The 18,901-nt window shown below is 38.6% G+C and overlaps 1 protein-coding gene across 6 annotated transcripts in view; it reads right to left on the bottom strand.

Moving 5' to 3' along the window:
- PLCB1 (phospholipase C beta 1) overlaps positions 1-18,901 on the bottom strand; it is a 368,401-nt gene that overhangs the window by 135,629 nt on the left and 213,871 nt on the right. For all 6 annotated transcript variants that reach the window (XM_052672119.1, XM_052672129.1, XM_052672147.1 and 3 more), the window contains exons 4-7: positions 17,070-17,210; positions 10,481-10,560; positions 5,573-5,626; positions 4,917-4,992 (exon numbers count right to left, since the gene is read on the bottom strand). In XM_052672119.1, the coding sequence (XP_052528079.1) occupies positions 4,917-4,992; positions 5,573-5,626; positions 10,481-10,560; positions 17,070-17,210 (351 nt within the window). The remainder of the gene's footprint in view (positions 1-4,916; positions 4,993-5,572; positions 5,627-10,480; positions 10,561-17,069; positions 17,211-18,901) is intronic.

Here is an 18,901-nt window from a genome sequence, read left to right as displayed (position 1 = left end):
GATCTCTGGTAGCAGCAGAAATGTTTCCTTTTCCTTCCTGAAGATACACGTTCAAGATACTACTGAAATGTCCTCACGCACTGTAGCTTTTCCATACCTCTTTGCCCTAATCACTGAGGGCACTGATTAGGCAATCACATTGCTTTTATAGAAATTGATAGAAATGCTTTAAACTAGATACCAGCACTTTCTCTCACCTTTTCTAAAGTTAAGGACAATTTACATTCAGTCTTGCTTCTAGATGATATTTTCATCATCTCATTATGCCTGATGACTTTTCTCCGAAAAAACAGAACAACTGTTTCTCAAGGAGAGGATTTTTGAAAAGAATAAGGAAAACAGTCCTTTGCAAACTCAAAAGTTCTCCTCCTCCTTGCATGTGCTGACTTAAAGCCCAACACTTATTGCAGGAGACAGCATGGACTGCTTTTTTGGAGAGGTTGGGAAAAAAAAAGGAAGACTCCAGGGAAGGTGCAATCCGAGCAGCTCTGTCCTTGCAGAACAATAATGATGTGCCCACCAGCTTCTGCCTTTGCATCAGTGCACTGAGAACAAAATTGCACAGCAGTCTGTATTTCACGGAGAGAAAATCTCATAAGGAAATAAGAGAAACAGAACCACAAAAATTGTGGAATGCACATACAGAAAATCTGATTCTGAATTTCTTCCATGCAAGTGAACTTCATCAGAAGCTATGAAATGTCATCTCTGGAAGCACGTGAACCTCTCCATGGCTCCAAAATAATGCCTGAATCCAATGGACCAGAGGAAGAAAATTTTAATTTGAACACAAAGCTGTTTGCTTATAAATGATGTTGAGCCGACTTGTGCAGGGAGCAAGCTGCTGATGGAGGCTATCATTGCTTTTATTTATTCCGCCTTTTTATGCAGTTGCCAAGGGAACCGGAAGTGTCAATTCAAGTCTTTGGTAGAAGGAAGGAAATTCTGCAATACTTTTCCTGCTTTAAGTTAAAAGGAAATAAATTGAAAAAAAAAAAAAAAGCTGGGGGCGTCACTTTCTCTCTCCTTTCATCTGCAAAATCTGTAGAGGGCAGATGGGTCTGGTACCACGATCACCATTCAGTGATTGTGTTCACACATGCAGACTGGGCAGCTCCTTGCTCCCCCTTGTCAGCCATCCCCAGGCTCCACATCCAGCTCATGGAAAAGAAGGGCAGCAGAACTCACACCATTACTCCTTCCTTAGTTTGGCAGACTACATGAGTGGCTGCTATACCTGCTTAAACCTAGCAAAGCCTGTAGCATCTTCTCCCTGACTCAGACAGGCTCAGAGTAAACACCTGCACAGCTGCTGCCCTGCAGTTCAGAGTGAGGTACATATCAGCAGAGGCAGCTCGGTGACGAGTAGTGCAAAGAATCCTGGACAAACCCCAGTTTTGAGAATGAGTTGTTTGCGCAAGCACAACCTGTAAGCAGCAGTTTCACCAGCGCAGGATTCTAAATGAGGAGCAGGGAAAACAGGAGCTAGCAGCAATGTCCTCAGCACCTATACAGAGCGTGCCACGGTCAGCTTTAACAGCTTAACCATATGCTGGCAACTGGGTCTTCACAAAGAGAAAACCAGTTATTCCTAGATTACATTGTAAAACCAAAGATTTTTCCTAGCATTATGTCACGAGAATGATGGTTTTCTCCATTGCTAACTTTTTAGCTCGCAGAAACACTCATTCAAGATCAGTGAAAACCATTGTTTCCCTACACTCAGCTGGAACAGTTCAGGCAGTAACTTGTTCCACTCACCTCACACATCCCTTGCTCAGAACCTACCTGCTGCAGGGTGAGATGCTTCAGAGTTCACTCATCACAAATGACCCTGAACGCTTTGCCATGAGATCAGCTTTCTGAGCTGGATAACTCCCCAGTGGCATAAAAGCTAAATCCACTGTAGTGGTGGATGAAGAAGTGTGAAGCTTGAAGCTGGAGGATGGCAAGAGTTGCTTTTGGAGATGACTCCTGGTGGCACAGCTCTACCTATGAAATTCATCTGCTGTACTGTGATCAGTTCAATCTATTGTACTTTCGGGTGAGAGGACCACCAACACTTGTTTTCCTAAAGGCTGGAATACATACAGCTTGCACATTTTCTTTTTCAAGATGGCATCCCAATATCCACAATAGCTACTACAATCACTGATCAACAGGCTACTGGTCCCAAACCCATGCTTCTCCTAAGGGCATTTTTGATGTTAATATTGTGATCACCAAAGAATTAGTCTCTTACTGACTTAACATATCTTCTCCCTTTCAAAGGATTTGAAGGTACTCAACACTGAAAAAAAAAAAGTGGGTCTTTTCTTACAATCTGCGATCTAAGCTTTTATTTCTCATTTAGCTTTAGTTAAGAAAATATACCTCAGAAGTCATCAGCCATAAATATAGACTCTTCTAGATTACTTCCTACCAGTAACATAATTAATGGACTATAAAGATACAGAGGGGAGAGAAAAGCCTTGCTGTAAGCATTCACCACCCCAGGCACAACTTTGGACAACTCTGCTTGGGTTCCAAAATTCTGCCTGCCAAAAGCAATTCACATACATTGCCCCATTCGTCATTCTGGTCTGAGCCATTCACATCTCACTGGAACCACCCACACACCTTATGTGCTAATCTCTTTTTTGAGACCGAATCACAAACTTTCTGTTACACATTACAGCATCTCTCAATTCTGGCTTTGTGAAATACTGGTATGCAATTTTATTTTGTGATTAAGACTCTCTACTAATTTCAAGCACTGCTGATTTACGATTTGCCTGGTAACCCTTCTGTTTTTATAACATCTATATCCTTTCTGTTTTATATTTGGCAGCACAACAGCCAATTCAGATTATTTGCACAGATAGGATTCAACAGTAGCTTGTTTTATTTTGTGTAAACAATCAAGTTTGCTGGTGCTTCACTGTGAACCTCTACATTAACTGCAGTGCAGAAACTAGTCTTCACAACCAAAGAGGAAACTGAAATACAATTCTTCAAAAGCTATAAGGCATCTTGGACTAAAAAAAATGTCAATCCAAAACAAAAAACCACCCCCGCCCCCCTCCCCCCCCCAAAAAAAAAACAAAAAAAAACCACCAAAAAAACAAAAAACCACAACAACCAACAAAATAAAAAAAAACAAAAAAACACAAAAACAGACAAAACAAAAATCATAACAGTTTAATCTTCTTGAGACATTTTCTTGAATACTCTGAAAAATCTGGTGCATTTTCATTGAGAAAGAATCTCTTATATTCACTTCTTGTTTGCTGCCTGGAGTCCCATTTTTGAAGTCTTTACAGGAACAACACTTGTCCCATAGTTAGCAGGGCAGAAAAGCTATAAGATGAAATTAAGAAATGTATTTGATCAAATAAATTTGATCATCTTCTTTCCAGGAACAGGAAAAGAAGGAACAAGAAAAGAGCTGTAGATGAAGAACTGGTTTTCTTCTACTTTCTTACCTCTATGAGATTCAGAAATCCCTTCTTTTTGATAGCTTTGCTGCTAAGACATTTTTTTTCCCAAGGTGATCAACACAAAAGTGTGTATCTCTTTTGTCCCAAACAAAGAAAGGATCTACCTTACACTACAAATACATTTTCATGATGGTATCCCAGCAACAAGTATCCAGCAATGTCTATGTAAAATTGACTTTGCTTAAATGAACAGCAGAAAAAGACTGCAGTTTTTTCAAGGACTCCAGAGATGTTTAGATTTTTTTTTTTGCAGTGAGAAATAAGAAATTATTTTTCATCTTTCCTGGCATCAAATACATAGAAGCAATAAAACAACTGATTTTGAAAGCAGAGCTTCACTGATTTCTTGCATAACTTACTAAAAAATTGTTTGCTAACAATTAAATGAAAATCTACCTTGAAAATACATATTTTCATGTTTCTAACCTCAGTACATTTTCAACTAGACAAACACCTATTTTATACTGTAACATTCAAAGCACTTTCCTTCAGCTAATGTTGCTGTAATCTCTTACACAAATATTCTGAAATCTGTGAAGGAAGTTCTCAGTGGCAAGTGGTATCTAAGGTGCAAAATCTTCACAGGCCAAACAACTGTACTTCTGGAGCAGCAGGAATTATCTCTATTACGACAGCATTGGGGAAACAAAGGTTGAATGAACATCATGGCACAGTGCTTTGTACAAGAGGAAGAAATTAGGAGATGCAGGCACTCCTCTGCTACACGCTGGTTCTGTCCCATGTCTTACACTTAGTAAGTAGGAATTATCTGCAAGAAGCTTGTTGAAGCAGACTCTTCACCCAGAAGGAAAGGCTAAGGATGTCATTAACTAGAATTAACTAGAATCTAGCATTAACTAGAATCACTTGATTTCACTCTGCTTGAAGAAGCCTTCTTAAGGGTGAAGTACCAACCTGCAAATGCTCCTGGCTGAGCAACATACAATGAGACATCCCTGCAGCATTAAAAGCTTTGACACTTTCATCAGTTCAACATTTATTTCGTACACTTTTTATTTTAAATAGATGAGTTTAAATAGTCTCTTTTGTGAGAAGGAAACATTACACCATTATCTTCATGGCAAGCCAAACAATGCACTCAAATTGCACCTGGAAAACTGTGTGCAGGTTACTGATGCTTAAAACATTCTCATAGGATTATTTCAGAGCAGATTACACAACCTTCTAGCTTATTTTACAATCCATTTCCACTTCTTCCAGGCACTCTTGGTCCATATTTCAGATCAGAGATACTCCAATATTCAAATAGATAACAGTAAACTCTGTGGGAAAAACAGTTCCACTGCTGAGGACCCATACAGGAGCTAATCCAGTGAAGCACAATCAGCCTTGGCCAAATCATACTCAACAGAGAGTAAACACCACTAAATACGAATGCAACACCTTGTCAGGTTAGGAATAAATTAAGATACTTACCCTGGAAGATGGAAGATTACAGGCTTCTAATGCAGTCTCTACACGTTTTCTGTCAGCAGAAAACAAGCGGTATATGCTGCAAAATGGAAACAAACCAGAGGGAATTAATCGGCTTTAAGACATGCCTTAATGGCTCACTTGGCTTAAAAGCTGGATATTGCTTCCCAGTTTATCATGTCTTTAGCCACTTACTTCCACTAGCAGGCTGCTTAGTAATACAGGTGAGATTAATAGTGCTCATCATGAGTTTAATTCTACCCCACGCAAGCCCCTATTACAAAGGATAGTTACTTGAGAAAGTCACCGCAGCTCTCTTTAAAACATTGCCTTAGTGATACACAATTTGAATATATTTAATCCTCACAATGTGTCTATGAACTAAAGAAATGATGTTAGGCTTTTTAAAATATTAGTCACAAGTGGAACAAGAGCAGAGAAGCTTAACATTGTTGAAAATCACAAGGGCAATCTATGTCCAAAATGTGGTTGAACAGAATCATCCTGAGAATCACTGGCCGTTCTTTCCTTGAAGTATGTCAAAACATATGCTATGGACAGATTATTCTAAACAGAAGGATCACATGTTCATACCTGATGTTTATTCATACTCAAAGATTAAATAAGACTACATGGTAAGAAAGGACAGCAACACTTACTTCTTCAGAGGAATGCGTCCTTCTGGAGTCACCTGTAGTTTAAGTTTTGTGTATCTGCAGGGATAAAAGCATGCTGTTTTATTATTACCGTTTTATTCTTACTTTTTAAAGTACCTTTGCACTAACGTTACAGATCAACACTTTTGCTGTGATTATGTGTTAAGTTCCAATCAAGTCTTTTGCCAACATGAAAATCTTCTGAGATACCAAAGATAAGTGAATATCTTTTCCACGAACAATAATGCACCTACAGTGCCAAGTAACGTCAGTCTTGCAACAGGGCATTGCAAATACCATTAAAGCACATAGCTATCATTCTCCCAAACTCCTTCTCACCCAAGCTGCCAGCTGCTCACTATCCTTTTGCTGAAGGAGGTTTCTTTCTTTCAGCTAGGCCCAGTGCAGGCATAAATACTGTTTCAGCTTCAGCATCTTCAAATCCATAACCTGACAGATTACACTACTAAGAAATTCTCACTGGACCAAATGACAGTTTCAATTTTGCATTTTGTCTTGCTGCTGTTTCAAAATACTAATTCTACCTTTGATTATCTTCAATGAAAACATTTTTCCCTGGTGGCTGAATACAGGCATGCAGTATGCACTATATAAACCACACAAAGATGCTCAGTTTGAAGTAATGCATAAGCACATATCAAGGACACACTATATCCCTTTAGCTGAGTAATACCATAGAATGACATGGCTTGGAAGAGCCATTAAAGATCATCAAGCTTCAACTCCTCCACCATGGGCAGGGTTGCCAGCAATCAGATCAGGCTGCTCAGGGCCCCATCTAACCTGGTCTTGAATGCCTCCAGGAATGGGACATCCACAATCTCTCTGGGCAATCTGTTCCAGCACCTCAGCAGCCTCTGAGTAAAAAATTTCCTCCTTGCTTCTAATCTAAATCTCTGCCCTTTTATTTTAAAACCTTGTCCTGTTCACTATCAGATCATACAAAAAGTGAGTCCCTCTTCTGATTATAAGCTCCTTTTAAGTAGTGGAAAGCTGCAGTGAGATCTCTCAGAAACCTTCCCATCTTCAGGCAAAACAAGTCCAACTCCCTCAGCTTTTCTTCATAAGAGAAATACCCCAGCCCTCTGAGCATCTTCCTGGCCTTTTCTGGACTCTCTCCAACAACTACACATTTTCTTGTGCTGAAGGCCCCATGCCAGGACAGTACTCCAGATGCAGTGTCACAAGAGCAGAGTAAAGGGATACAATCCCCTCCCTCACCCTGCTGCCACCCCTCTGTTGATACAGCCCAGGATACTGGTGGCCTTCCGGGCTACAAACACACATGTCTGGTTCATGTCCAGGTTTTTTTTCCATCAGAACCCTCCAAGTCCTTCTCCAAAGGCTGCCCTCAATTAGTTCTTCTCCCATTCAGTACACATATTTTGTGTATTCTGATTGCCCCAACAAGGTGCAGCACATTGCACTTGGCCTTGTTGAATCTCATTCTGTTCATGTGTGCCCATTCTTCAAGCTTGTCCAGATCCCTCTGAACAACATCCCTTCCATTGTAGCAACTGCACCTTTCAGCCTGGTGTAATCAGCAAACTTGTTGAGGGTACACTCAATTGCACTGTCTATCTCACTGATCAAGATGTTGAAGAGTAGCAGTCCCAAGACCAGCTCCTGGTCTTGCCAGTGGCCTCCACCTGGACGTAGAGCTGAGACAGAGGTAAATGTCTATCCACCTACCTGCCTGTCTCATGATCTCTCTGGCATGGCATGCAGACTGCAGAACTTGACTGGAATGGTGGCTGTATTACTTTCCTCCCAGAGGCTGATATTGCCCCTGGATGTTGCACACAACTACACCTACCTCCATAAACCCTCCTATTACACAGCTCTGAAGGTTTCTCTCTTTGACTCTTAATATTGCCACTCCTCAGCTGGGAAGAAGCCAAATTGCTGGTAAATGAAATGTCTGCACTAGCAAGAGAGTAGTGTATATTTAGCAGTCCTGGACAAGCCCGTTATATTTCCAGTCTGCGGCAATATAAAAATTACATGCTGAAACCATCTACAGGCTGGCAATTATACAGCTTTTGAATTGAATATTTAAAAGCATCTCAGGTGATTTCTCTCATGCTGATTGAGGCAGCAGGATAAGGAGGTATCTTCCTTTGTTCACATCTTTTAAGTAAGTGAAACAGTAGTCCACTAGTAGCCATGAGTAGCTAATGGGAAGCAGTTGGGTTTACAGCAATCATCTGATGTTCCTCCTAGCACGCAAGGACCACTGGTAACCAGCAAAATGCTCACCAGCAGCAGCCTGCAAAGTATACTTTTTTTTGAGTGCTTCATCTCTTCCATTTGAATCTAAGTAAAACTACAAATAAGTGTCTCTGTAACGTGATCTGTTGAGAAACACGGCAATGTTGAAGTATTTCTCTTTCTTTTTTTTAAAATGTATTTTTCACTTTATCCACTGGCATACCAAAAGAAAAAGAAATTGCATGGTTCTAATAACTTTTCCTGTTCTTCCCAACCAAAAATGCTATTTGTAACCACTTCAAAGACATAATACGTGCTAATATCCCTAAGTAATGTAGGAACATTTTCACAAATCCTTATGTTCTCCTGAAGACTAAAATATCCTGTGCTACTGTGTCACCAAAGAAAAACACTACCCACCCCAGCCTTCCAGCACTGAGCTAGATTTAAAAAAGTCGTAGTGGTTTGTTAAAGGAGTTTTGTTGTCTTCCATTTTTTGAAACTTTTGAACACACTCACATCACAGTTATTGTGACTCCAGTACTACTGTACCGAAACAGTGATTTTTGTATCCCAACACAAAAATACACTGCAGCATTACAACAGCGGAATGTGTACTGTATAACCAAAATGTCATGATTTATTAGCTACATCCTCCCAAATTAACCCTGTTTTTCTCATCTGACCAAAGCAGAGACGCTGCTCAATCTGTTTAGTAACGCACTTCAAACACTAAAAGGAAATAAATGCCACAAAGAAAACATTCCTTTCTAAATCTGCTCTAATGCAATTTGCTTTTCTATTTCATCAAAAGGTTACTGACAGGACTGCAACCAATTCTTTGCTCAAAACAGTAATTATAATGGGAAAATAGTTTTAATCTTCAAAGATTCCTTAAGTGACTCTGATTTGGCATCTGTGCAAAGAACCCTGGAAGCCCAACAGTTCCCAAGTGATTTATTAATTAGTGGAAAAAAGACACAGGAATAACATGCTTGTTTGCGATTGAATTGACAAAATGTGTTCAGTGACTTTAATTAATATTAAGCTTGAATAATCATAGAAAAATGGCTTCAAATAAGACTGGCTCTACTATACTGTGTGACAACATACTTCTTTGAATGTCACAGGAAAGCACACACTAAGCACAGCCCTAGTCCTCCCTATCACACACTTGTCAACCAAGTCTGTTGGCCATCTGGGCCTTTAAGTGATAAGGACATGGAAATCCAATAGCAAATCAGCCCTGATCTACAATCTACGGTGCTGAAAGAAGCAATGTCTATTCTTTCTTTCACACAGAGCTGTGTTGATAAAGTGAAATCTAATTTAGCCTCAGCAGCTCAGGAGTAAATACAGGAGTCCAATATAAGCCCTGCAATGCTGACTGTTAATATGCACTTTCATGATGGAGAAAGGTGGAGATGGAAAGGGTGCCCAGCCCTTCCAAGGCCTGCAGACATCCAGAAAGACCTGAAGGAAAAAAAACATTTTCCCTATTTTACACAAATTCATTTCTCCACTGATCGTGAAGGAACTTAGAAGACTTTCCAGAAAGATACCTCGATCTACTTAGGTTAGCATACTGTGTCAGCAAGCAGAACCAGAAGGAAATGTTAAATGTTTCCATTCATTTGGCATTTGGTTTGCCTAGCATTTCATTGCTGTCCTAACAGAGCAGTATCAGATACAAAACTAGAATTCCTTTAACATCCAACTTTCAAAGTTTGTTTCTTCTAGAACTATTGCTGACTTCCATCTGCACCACCCAAACTGTGAGAAGGAAACATACACTCCTCACAAACCAGTAACTTAAAAGTATGCTCCTGGAAGTTACGCAGTCAGGAATCTTCTGACTAAAAACAGTGCAGATAGCCAAACTAGGTATGCGTAGCGTTACCTGGTCCACAAAACAGGGCTTTTAACTTACTCCTTGGACAGAGACAAGTCTTAGTAAACTAAGCCTCTACTGGGTATTTTGCTGGAATGAAGTTCTATCTACAAGCAAGAACTGGAAAACAATGAGCTGCATTTAACCAGTCAACTTGTAGTTCTTTAAGAACAAAAAAGGTCAGCAAGTATCCTAATTATCTGGTAGGCTTTTTTATGCTGTTCTCAATCTGATGACTTAAGTAAAGTCATCTCAGCATGTGCGTTTATCATCTGAGTCTTGCTGCTCTTAGATTTAGTTCTCTTTCTTTTCTGAGATGTGTTTTTACACTCCAAATGTGCTTTTGCACTTTGTTGAAAACAAGTCTGAATCTGTGCATGGTGCCAACAAACCTCAATGAGCAGATTTACAGTGTCTTTCTAAAGCATGCTAAAATCAGAGAGATTAGAAAGATAAATAATCCAGAAGCAGAATATTATTCAATATTAAATGGAGATCTTCAGACTATAGCTGAAGTTGCTACTTTTGCATACAACAGGAAGATTATATTTAATACTTTTTTTTTTTGCTTCTTTTTTTTTAGTGAGAAGAACACCACCACCAAGACTTTTTTTAAATGACGTTTAGATAACAAGCTTTAAAAACAATAAGAACGGACAGCCTATGTTTACAAAACTGACAACTCATCAAAGCAGAAACAATAGATGACAATGTGACTAACAAGAGAAAAGGAAAATGACGCAGATAAAAGAGCAACACCCACAGCATTAAATACTATGGCCACTTACGCTTTTTCCAGAAATGCGTCCCTTGACATGTTCTGTGCCAACAAATTTGTTGCCAAACTGAACACTTCATCTGACCATTCCTACAGAAATAAAAGTTGATTAAGTGAGGCTTAGTTTAGATCTTTACTTTGCTTTTGCATATTTTTAAAAGTGACAGTTAGCAAGAATTGCCTAATGAAAGTCTGAACTTGATTTTTCCAGCCAGTTTCCCTCCTTGTCTGTGGGATTAGAATTTCTGCAAACAATGAAGACTATTACAAATATATATATACACATATATATATATTTAAAGATATCTCATTCCACAGTATCAGAAAAAAGTCATATGGACAAATGTCCTATGTAAAGCATGTTCAAGAGCTTGGGAGATGTAACACACACACCCCAGAAAAATACATTTTCTTGTGTGTTTGGGAATATTCCGGTTGACATACTGAGGAGCAAAGAAAGAGACTCTACACAACCATCCTTTAAGGTGAGGCTGAAAGGCTTTACACCTGTCTGAAGCCAGACAAATTTGACAGCACAGGGTACAGACCATAACATAACATGTCTCTTGCTGCAATGCCTCACCTTGTAAGTCTGTTATAAGGGCCTCTTCATCACTTCCTCTACAGACTGGAAACAATTCTGACAAGTATCACACCTCATCTCTTATGGCAGATACAGAATTAAGAACTGTAATTACAGGCTCCATCTGAGATCTGATCCGCCAACATGAGAAACGTTTTTTTTTTTAAAAAAAAGATGCATATAGGAAAAAAATTCAATTCAGATAGATATTGGGTGAAAGGGCGCAACTCCAATTAGAAAAATTGCCTGCAAGCACAGCGCTTCTTCCAGATCTCCACCTCTCCTTTCATCTTTTTCCTCATTCCTAAGTGTGTTCCTAAAATCCTTCCCTGCGGTCCCAGTCCCTTTCCAGGCTTCCAGCAAGACTGATCCATGCATATAACTTTAAGTTCAGAGTCTCTCAGCTTGTCCTGTTGCTCGTTTCCCTTACAGCTTTTCCTTAACAACTTCAGCACATTTTTTTCTCTTGCTAACTTAGCACTTATTTTCAAACTTTAATAGCAGTTCTCTTTAATCACAAGTGCAGTTTTGGATTACCTACGTTTCACTCCTTTAAAGAAGGGAACAAAATAAACAATGTCTTTTCAAACAATGGGATTTTTTTCCCGACTTGATGAAATTTTCTGAGTTTTCTTTGATACTAAAATTGAGTTTTCTTTCACATCAGTGCAGATGCAGAGCTGCCATAACCATACACCCTCCTAGATGTACACTCTACAGGAGTTTTCAACCTCTTCTTTTGTTGTTGTTCGTCTGTTTTTGAGGTAAAATATGAAAGAGGGGAACTTCATTCTGACAGAAATTACTGGTAATGAAGAGTACAATTGGCTTCAAATGAAACAAATGTTATTACATTACTTTGGAGCTTACCAGCTTGATTTACCTAAAAAGCCTCAAGCTTCCACATGATGAGGTGATCAATTGCAGGCAGTTTACAAAGTCAGTATTTTATACACATACATTTTTTAAGGTGTTCAGATTTATTCTCTAAAATTATCAGATCTGATGTCTTTAACCAGTCTCACGCAGTCATTTACAATGAGGATGAGATAGAGATACCTGTAATCGTACCTCCATATAGGCTTTTGATATCCTTAAACTACCAGAGCCATAGATCTGCAGTTTACAAATTCACACCTCAGCCACTGCACAGGAGGGATATTCCTGGCAGAGAAATACGGATATTCCTGCCTCCCTTCCAAACAGCCACATTGTTCAGGAGTTAAACAATTGCTGCTGAGATATTTTTCCCCTCCACCTCTCATGACTACTTCCATTTTTATTTCACTTGTTTTTCCTTCTTAGGTCTAATTTAAAAAAACAACACAGGGGTGTGAGAAATAATTAGAGAAAAAGTCAGCTTCTTTAGCAGTGCAACTGCTCTTCTATGACTCCTGGAACAGAACATGTATAAGTGCAGAATTCTTTTTTCTTCTTGGCAACTCATCTTTCCAGGCTCAAAATAGGCTCATCTTGTAAACACTGCTTTGTTTGGGCACTAATAATAGCAGTTAAAACTTCTCTTTGTGACACTAACAGTTACAAAGATTAATGGCAACACAAAATACTGTGGAGAAATCAAAAACAGATCTTTTAGCAGATCTTGATTGACTTTGTTTTGATCTCACTGACTCTGCTGGGCTTAAAACTATTTTCTAAAAAATAGATTGATTGATGACTTTTCAGGAGTAACCCACGCCCCAGCTCTTTCTTCTCTTTGTCTGAGAGCTTGTTCACAGGAATTTAAGGGGAACTCAGTTATTGCACGCCTGTCACGAATGTTATTTATAAACACAGCCTTGCCATGTTCCATTGCTTGCTTTTCTGGGCTCTTCTAGTGATCGCATTGCCCTTGCGAAACATTCTAAGGGCTACCTGCAGGCTGGGCCGTTTCTAATGATACAGATACCACATCGCAAGTAATACTTGTTAATTGCTTCTCACATTTTTAGAGTGTTCATTTCATTACAGAGGCACTGTAGAGCTGCAACTGAAAAACCAAGATCAGAAAATATGCCAAGGATCACGTCATCTTCCCAGGCATTGGTCTGAACCCTCAGCAGGGGGGAAACAACAGCCCTGAGCAAAGACCCGAAGAAATAAAGATGTTTTTGACTGACTTTGATGGGCTGCAGCAAGCTGTGAGCCAAGATGCGTCTCACTGCTTTCACCACCAAATGGTTCCGTTTCCTTGGTTTTGCTACATAGTGCAGAGTAAAGCCTGCCCCCCAAATCCATGCACAATGCTCCGTGCAGCTTCCTTTACCAGCAGCAGCGATTCCAGAAGGTAGCGCTTGGTGAGAGCGCTCGGCGGGGTAGAAGGCTGTTATGTGTAGAAAGAAAACAGCCTACTGTGGAAAGGTTATAACAGCTCTGATTCACCGCAGTAGCAGCAGACTCCTGTACAGTTGCAACACAAAAGGAAAATATAAATCTGGGTATTTTGAAATAGGGCTGCAGCAATGCCAACAAACTGTTTGCAGACTGATTCCTTTTGGTACGGGAAGAAGCTTGCCTTCCAACACATTCAATTCCGAACGAGTCACATCCGTCACAGTAAGAGCTTCGTGAACCTGCTCTCCTTTTGGCTACATTCTGTTGCACTAATTCATATTTATACAGTTCCTGCTAACTTAACTAACAAATCATGTAACTGCTCTGTGCTTCGGTAGGTAGCGTGTAAGCAACAGTTCATTTTGAGATCTGTTGCTCAGTGAACTCGTTTCTCTCATCCATTACATGCATCATGATACATACTCTAAGACATTTATCTCAATGGGAGAGATGAAATTTCTTTCATAAGAAATGATAGAACAGATTCTTCAAAACATTTTCTTCAAATCAGAACTGACTATGTGAGAGACAATGTCCTTGCATGCTTGTTTTTGGTGGAAAGATAACAAAGAAAGTTACTGAAATCCTACACTTCCAATATCATTACTAATTTTATCTTAAAAATAAAAAAAGATGTATTTATCTTATTTTAACATTTTGCTGTACAGAAAAAGCTCTTAAATATTAAAAAGAAAAAAAAAAAGCTGGAAAAAAAAGAAGATGTATATGTTGGGAAGCATGTTAACAATCAACCTGTGAACCATCTTTGATGGTATTATTTTACTTACAGAGGAATTCACAGTTCTTATCAATGGAACTGATCCAGTGCTCATGAAAACTGAAGAGAAATAAAATGCCTTGGGCTGTGAATAGGGATCTCTATGGCCAGGATGTGCTAGAGTTGTGTGAACAGTTCTGATGTGCGAGTCAGGAAAGAGAGTAACAGGAAGGAGACAGGAAAGATGGGAAGTTCAGTTTTGAAGTTACAGGATTTGGCAGGAGAATAAAATATCATACAGGAGACACAGAGGTTCACAGGTTGGACTTCATCTTGGAAAACAGACATGGAAAAAGAACATCTGCTCAGAAAAAGTCCAAGAGTAAAATTATTTCTTTATCCTGGCTTCTATGGTACTAAGTGCTTGTAGATGCTCACAAACCCCGTCCTGAGACAAGCATAGACATATCATGCTGAAAATGAGCAAGAACTGCAGCAGAGCTACTTCTGTTCATCATCCAGATGGGTTTTGCAGTGTGCTGTTCAAATCATTACCTAAAGGATTTCAAGCTGCCTTCTCTAAGCAAACCAGCTGGTCAGCACCCTTCAGCTCATCATACTTTAAATATTAGTTGCCTTCTCCTGGAGGAATGCAAATGAAACAAAAACATTGTAATTTTTAGCTCTTGATTTAGCTCACTGAAAGCAACTTCAAAAGGCCACAGTTCAGGTCTTCATAATTTTCCCACAACTTAAACAGTGGAGGTAATGGACAGTAAGCTTTCTGCAAAGGAAGGAAATCTCATAACTGAATTATTTTAATTGCCTTGTTAAGATCTATACAGTTTACTTTGCCTCTCTCCTATAAGGGATGGCTGACTGATAGATCAGTCTAATAGATCAGACAGCTTGAAAAGTTAGGTATCAGAAATACAAGGTTAAAAAGAGAAGTATTCATGCACTGAAAAGGGAAAGGTGGGGGAATTATTCATTGGCACTTCCCTTCCCCAAATGTCAGCAAATAGGGTCAAAATCTGCATGTGTGACATTGAAAACTTCTTGCATTTAATGCCTTCATCTAAGCTCCCCAAAGAGATTCTTTTTGCTTAATGTATTTACTTATACTGACATCTGAGTCACTCCATGGCTCCTGAAGATGCTGAAGACCAAATTCTGTGGTCTAGTTTATATAAAATAAGAAAACATGTTAAACAAGGAAGAATTCTTAGATGTCTTCAATAGCAATCAAACTATTTTAATTGAAACAATCAAGATATTTAGTGAGATTTCAAAATAAGTGAAGCTAATCTGCAATGCTTTGAGAAACCTACCTCAGGCAACAATGCCTGACTGATAAAGAATGCATTTATTCAGCCCGCCACACTTTCTAATAACAAGGAAAACTCAGATTCTTTGTTACTGAGATCACAGAAGTTACTCAAGATTTAGGACAGAAAAGCTTCTCCAAAACATGATTTTGTCGACAGCATTTCAAGGCTCCATTAACAAACAGAAAATGGCTCTAAAATACCAATTTCTGAACTATTTCAGCAAGCAGATTATGGTTCTGTGATTGCTGGCTAAACAAGAAAGCAAGACAGGACATATGCTTCTGATTTAGATGATTTTCCCTCTCCCTTAGTAAGGGCTAACAATTTTTGCTATGAAAGCTTTAGCATACGTTTTAATTTTCTGTCATATGCTTAGTTTTCCTCTTGATTTGTATCAATTACCTTCACTTTTGCAGTGCTGATTTTCTTAACTATGCCTGTAGATTATAGCTACGTGATCTCAACTGTGAGAACACCACTTCCCACATAGCAGAGTGGGATCACCATGAACTCTGCTTCTAATGCTTTCGTATCAGAGAAACAGAGGGAATTGTGTTCCCACCAGATTTACCAATTGGCTAATGAAGAACGCAGAAACAGAAAGTTGGCAAGCAAAAATTAATCCATCTATGTTTAAAACTTTCATCCTGATCATTTTTCAACTGTCCTGACATCTTCTGGAACCTGTGTAACAACAGAGTAACTCCTCACTGTTGTTAAATAGCAGTCAGTTGTGGAAAATTGTCCTTTCAGAGAATCGACTGGACTCTAGGATGAAAGCTGTATAAAAGTGTGTTCAGTGCATGGTTATCTGGAGGTTACCATCTGAGTTTATCTACATGAACAGAAGTGGAAAGAGAAGCTGCTTTTGGATGCCATCTTGGGATAGATAAACTCAAGAGCTTCCACTTCATTAAATACAACTAAGTCATACAGAAAGTGAAAGAAGGAAAAAAGTAAATGTGTACAAGTAACAACTGTGACTTGTTTGTCAAACACAACTGTGGTTGCTGTGGTTTGTCGAACAGAAATGAAAGTACTACCTACCTGCATGGAAAAATTACTTTGCTAAGGTACGGTTCTTTTCAAGAGATATTGGCAGGCAAAATGCTTGAGTAAAACTGAATTTTGAGCACCCACAGAAAATGTCATGAGAGCAAATTATATTAAGTGTCTGCTTGCTGACATACTTGAGGATGCAAGGCAGACCTGTAGACTCACACTGCTCTGACATGGGTCAACCACAATAAGTTGACAGATTGTCCCTACTTTTCACACACAGAACTAGCATAAAAGAGTGATAACTACTGAAAGACATCAATATGTTTTATACTCCTTATAGCAGAGTAATAATTTGCATATATGATTATTTTCACAGTTCTTACTTGGGCTTTAGATAGAGTAACAGGCAATGTTCTGAAGATGAGCACACACATCTGCGACATAAAATTTGCTGAATATATTCCCGGAAAATTATAATCGCACATTTCTTCTCTCATATGGAACAGCATAGCTCTATAGCAGAATTGAGGCTCGTTTCATAGCAATCTCCACTTTTATCTCATTTATCCATATCTCAAAGCAATACTTCAAAAAAGATAAATTTCATATGACACAGATAAAAGTGTATTACCTTTGCTATATCCTCTTGAAATGCCACCAAGTTCAAGTACGATATATTCACCAGGTCTGGTCCATAGACAACAGTTATCATTCGATTTTCCAGTCGACTTCCAACATTCCCAGCATCCAACAGCTCACGCAGCTTTGGATCCTGCAAGCAACCATATCACAAAATACTTAAGTTCTTCTGCAAATACTTCAGTATTGAAAATTTGTCTTAGTCCAAATACTTTAAATGACCTCATACTGGATTATGGTCTATCAATTCTTGATTAAAAATCGTAACGCTATTAGCACATAGTATTACAAAATCACTACTGTAAACCTTTCAAAGCTTCTGAGGTCTGTATTAGCACAGAACAGATGAAAAACTGCAGCCTCCTATTGTCAGTTATTTTGGCTATTAAGCAGATGTGAACTATTTCACTTGCTGAATTTATACCATCTGTTCAAAGGGTACTGGCCTTAGCAAAAGGATTCTCCCTGATTTTACTAGATTATAGATAAAGCTCAAGAAAGGAGAACTTAGCTTTTCATAGCAAATTAAAAACACTGCCTGGAATTGACTACTTTAACTATAAAAAATGAATAATATAAGCTTGGTGACGCTCTCCTTCTCCAAGTCCAAAAGGCTATGCATTATTTATATTATGACATCTATCTCACTACATAACACTTACATGAAGGAAAGATACATATTCACTATTTTATTAGCTAAGAATAGACTGAACTTCAACTTCATTGGTAGCTTAAGCATGTGAGAAACAATTTCAGGTTATTTTGTAATTTACAGGTTTCTATCAGATTAGGCTGTAGCATTTCCAAGAAATGCACTCACAAAACATGAAAACTGCTTGATGCTTGACGACCTCAAGATAAAGTCTATAAAGGCAAAGGTAGATGAAAAACACTCTTGCATGACTGGATTCAACCCTTTAATAAGGTCACTATAATTTGAAAGCTCAGTTTTCCTATCAAGCAAGATTTTGCAGTCTGGTATAAATATTTTAAATGGCCAGAAAATTAGATCATCACAGAATTACACTTAATTTCTTCACTAATCCAGAAACAGATTCTGCGTAGAGATTTCAAAACTTCACAAATCCATAATGCAGGTTGCAATTCATTCTCTCATGAACCTTTTCCTACCACTGTCTGACATTTGTCATTTACAGTACTTCTTCATATTCAATAACTTCTGAAAAACAATCAAAACTTTAACTAATACAAATTACATTTTATATTTAGGAAAAAAGATATCAAGGGCCATTTCACATGGATCTCACATGAAACTGCACATCCACGAGACCTGAACTGAAAAGACAACAGTTACACATACATTCACCAAGTATTTCACAGGGCTTGGGAGAACATTTTGAAGTATGGTGTGCTTTAATAGGAAAGAAGCTACAAGACTGTCTATCATAGAATGCTAAGCCTCATTAAATACTAGGTGTAATGGCAAGTGTTGCAGGAAAACAGAATAATCTTACCTGTGGGTTTAAAGGAGGAATATGTATGTGCTCTGAGACATAGAAGATTTAATGAATAAACAAATTAATGATTTGTTTTTACATAACAGAAAGGCAGAAGAGGGATATAAAAGTAGGAGTTGTGTTCCAGCGTTGCAGATTTGGAGAAAGAAACTGTGTTAATAAGGAGCTAGGAGAAAAGCTACAGAAATGCCCTGAAGATGCTAAGTTAGTGATGGAGTACTATTAGATGGGCTACTTTCTATTTTATTTACGGTCTGGATGTTATAAAGCACTGCTTAATTTCTTTGGGAGATGAAAGTTCACCTTCTTTTTAATTCCTATTTTTTCTAACCCAAAATGAAACTGA

Source organism: Tympanuchus pallidicinctus, unplaced genomic scaffold (genome assembly GCF_026119805.1).
Source record: "Tympanuchus pallidicinctus isolate F22 unplaced genomic scaffold, pur_lepc_1.0 scaffold1, whole genome shotgun sequence".
NCBI lineage: Eukaryota > Metazoa > Chordata > Aves > Galliformes > Phasianidae > Tympanuchus > Tympanuchus pallidicinctus.
Note: the sequence above shows the minus strand (reverse complement) of the source record. Positions and strands in the feature narration are given on the sequence as shown.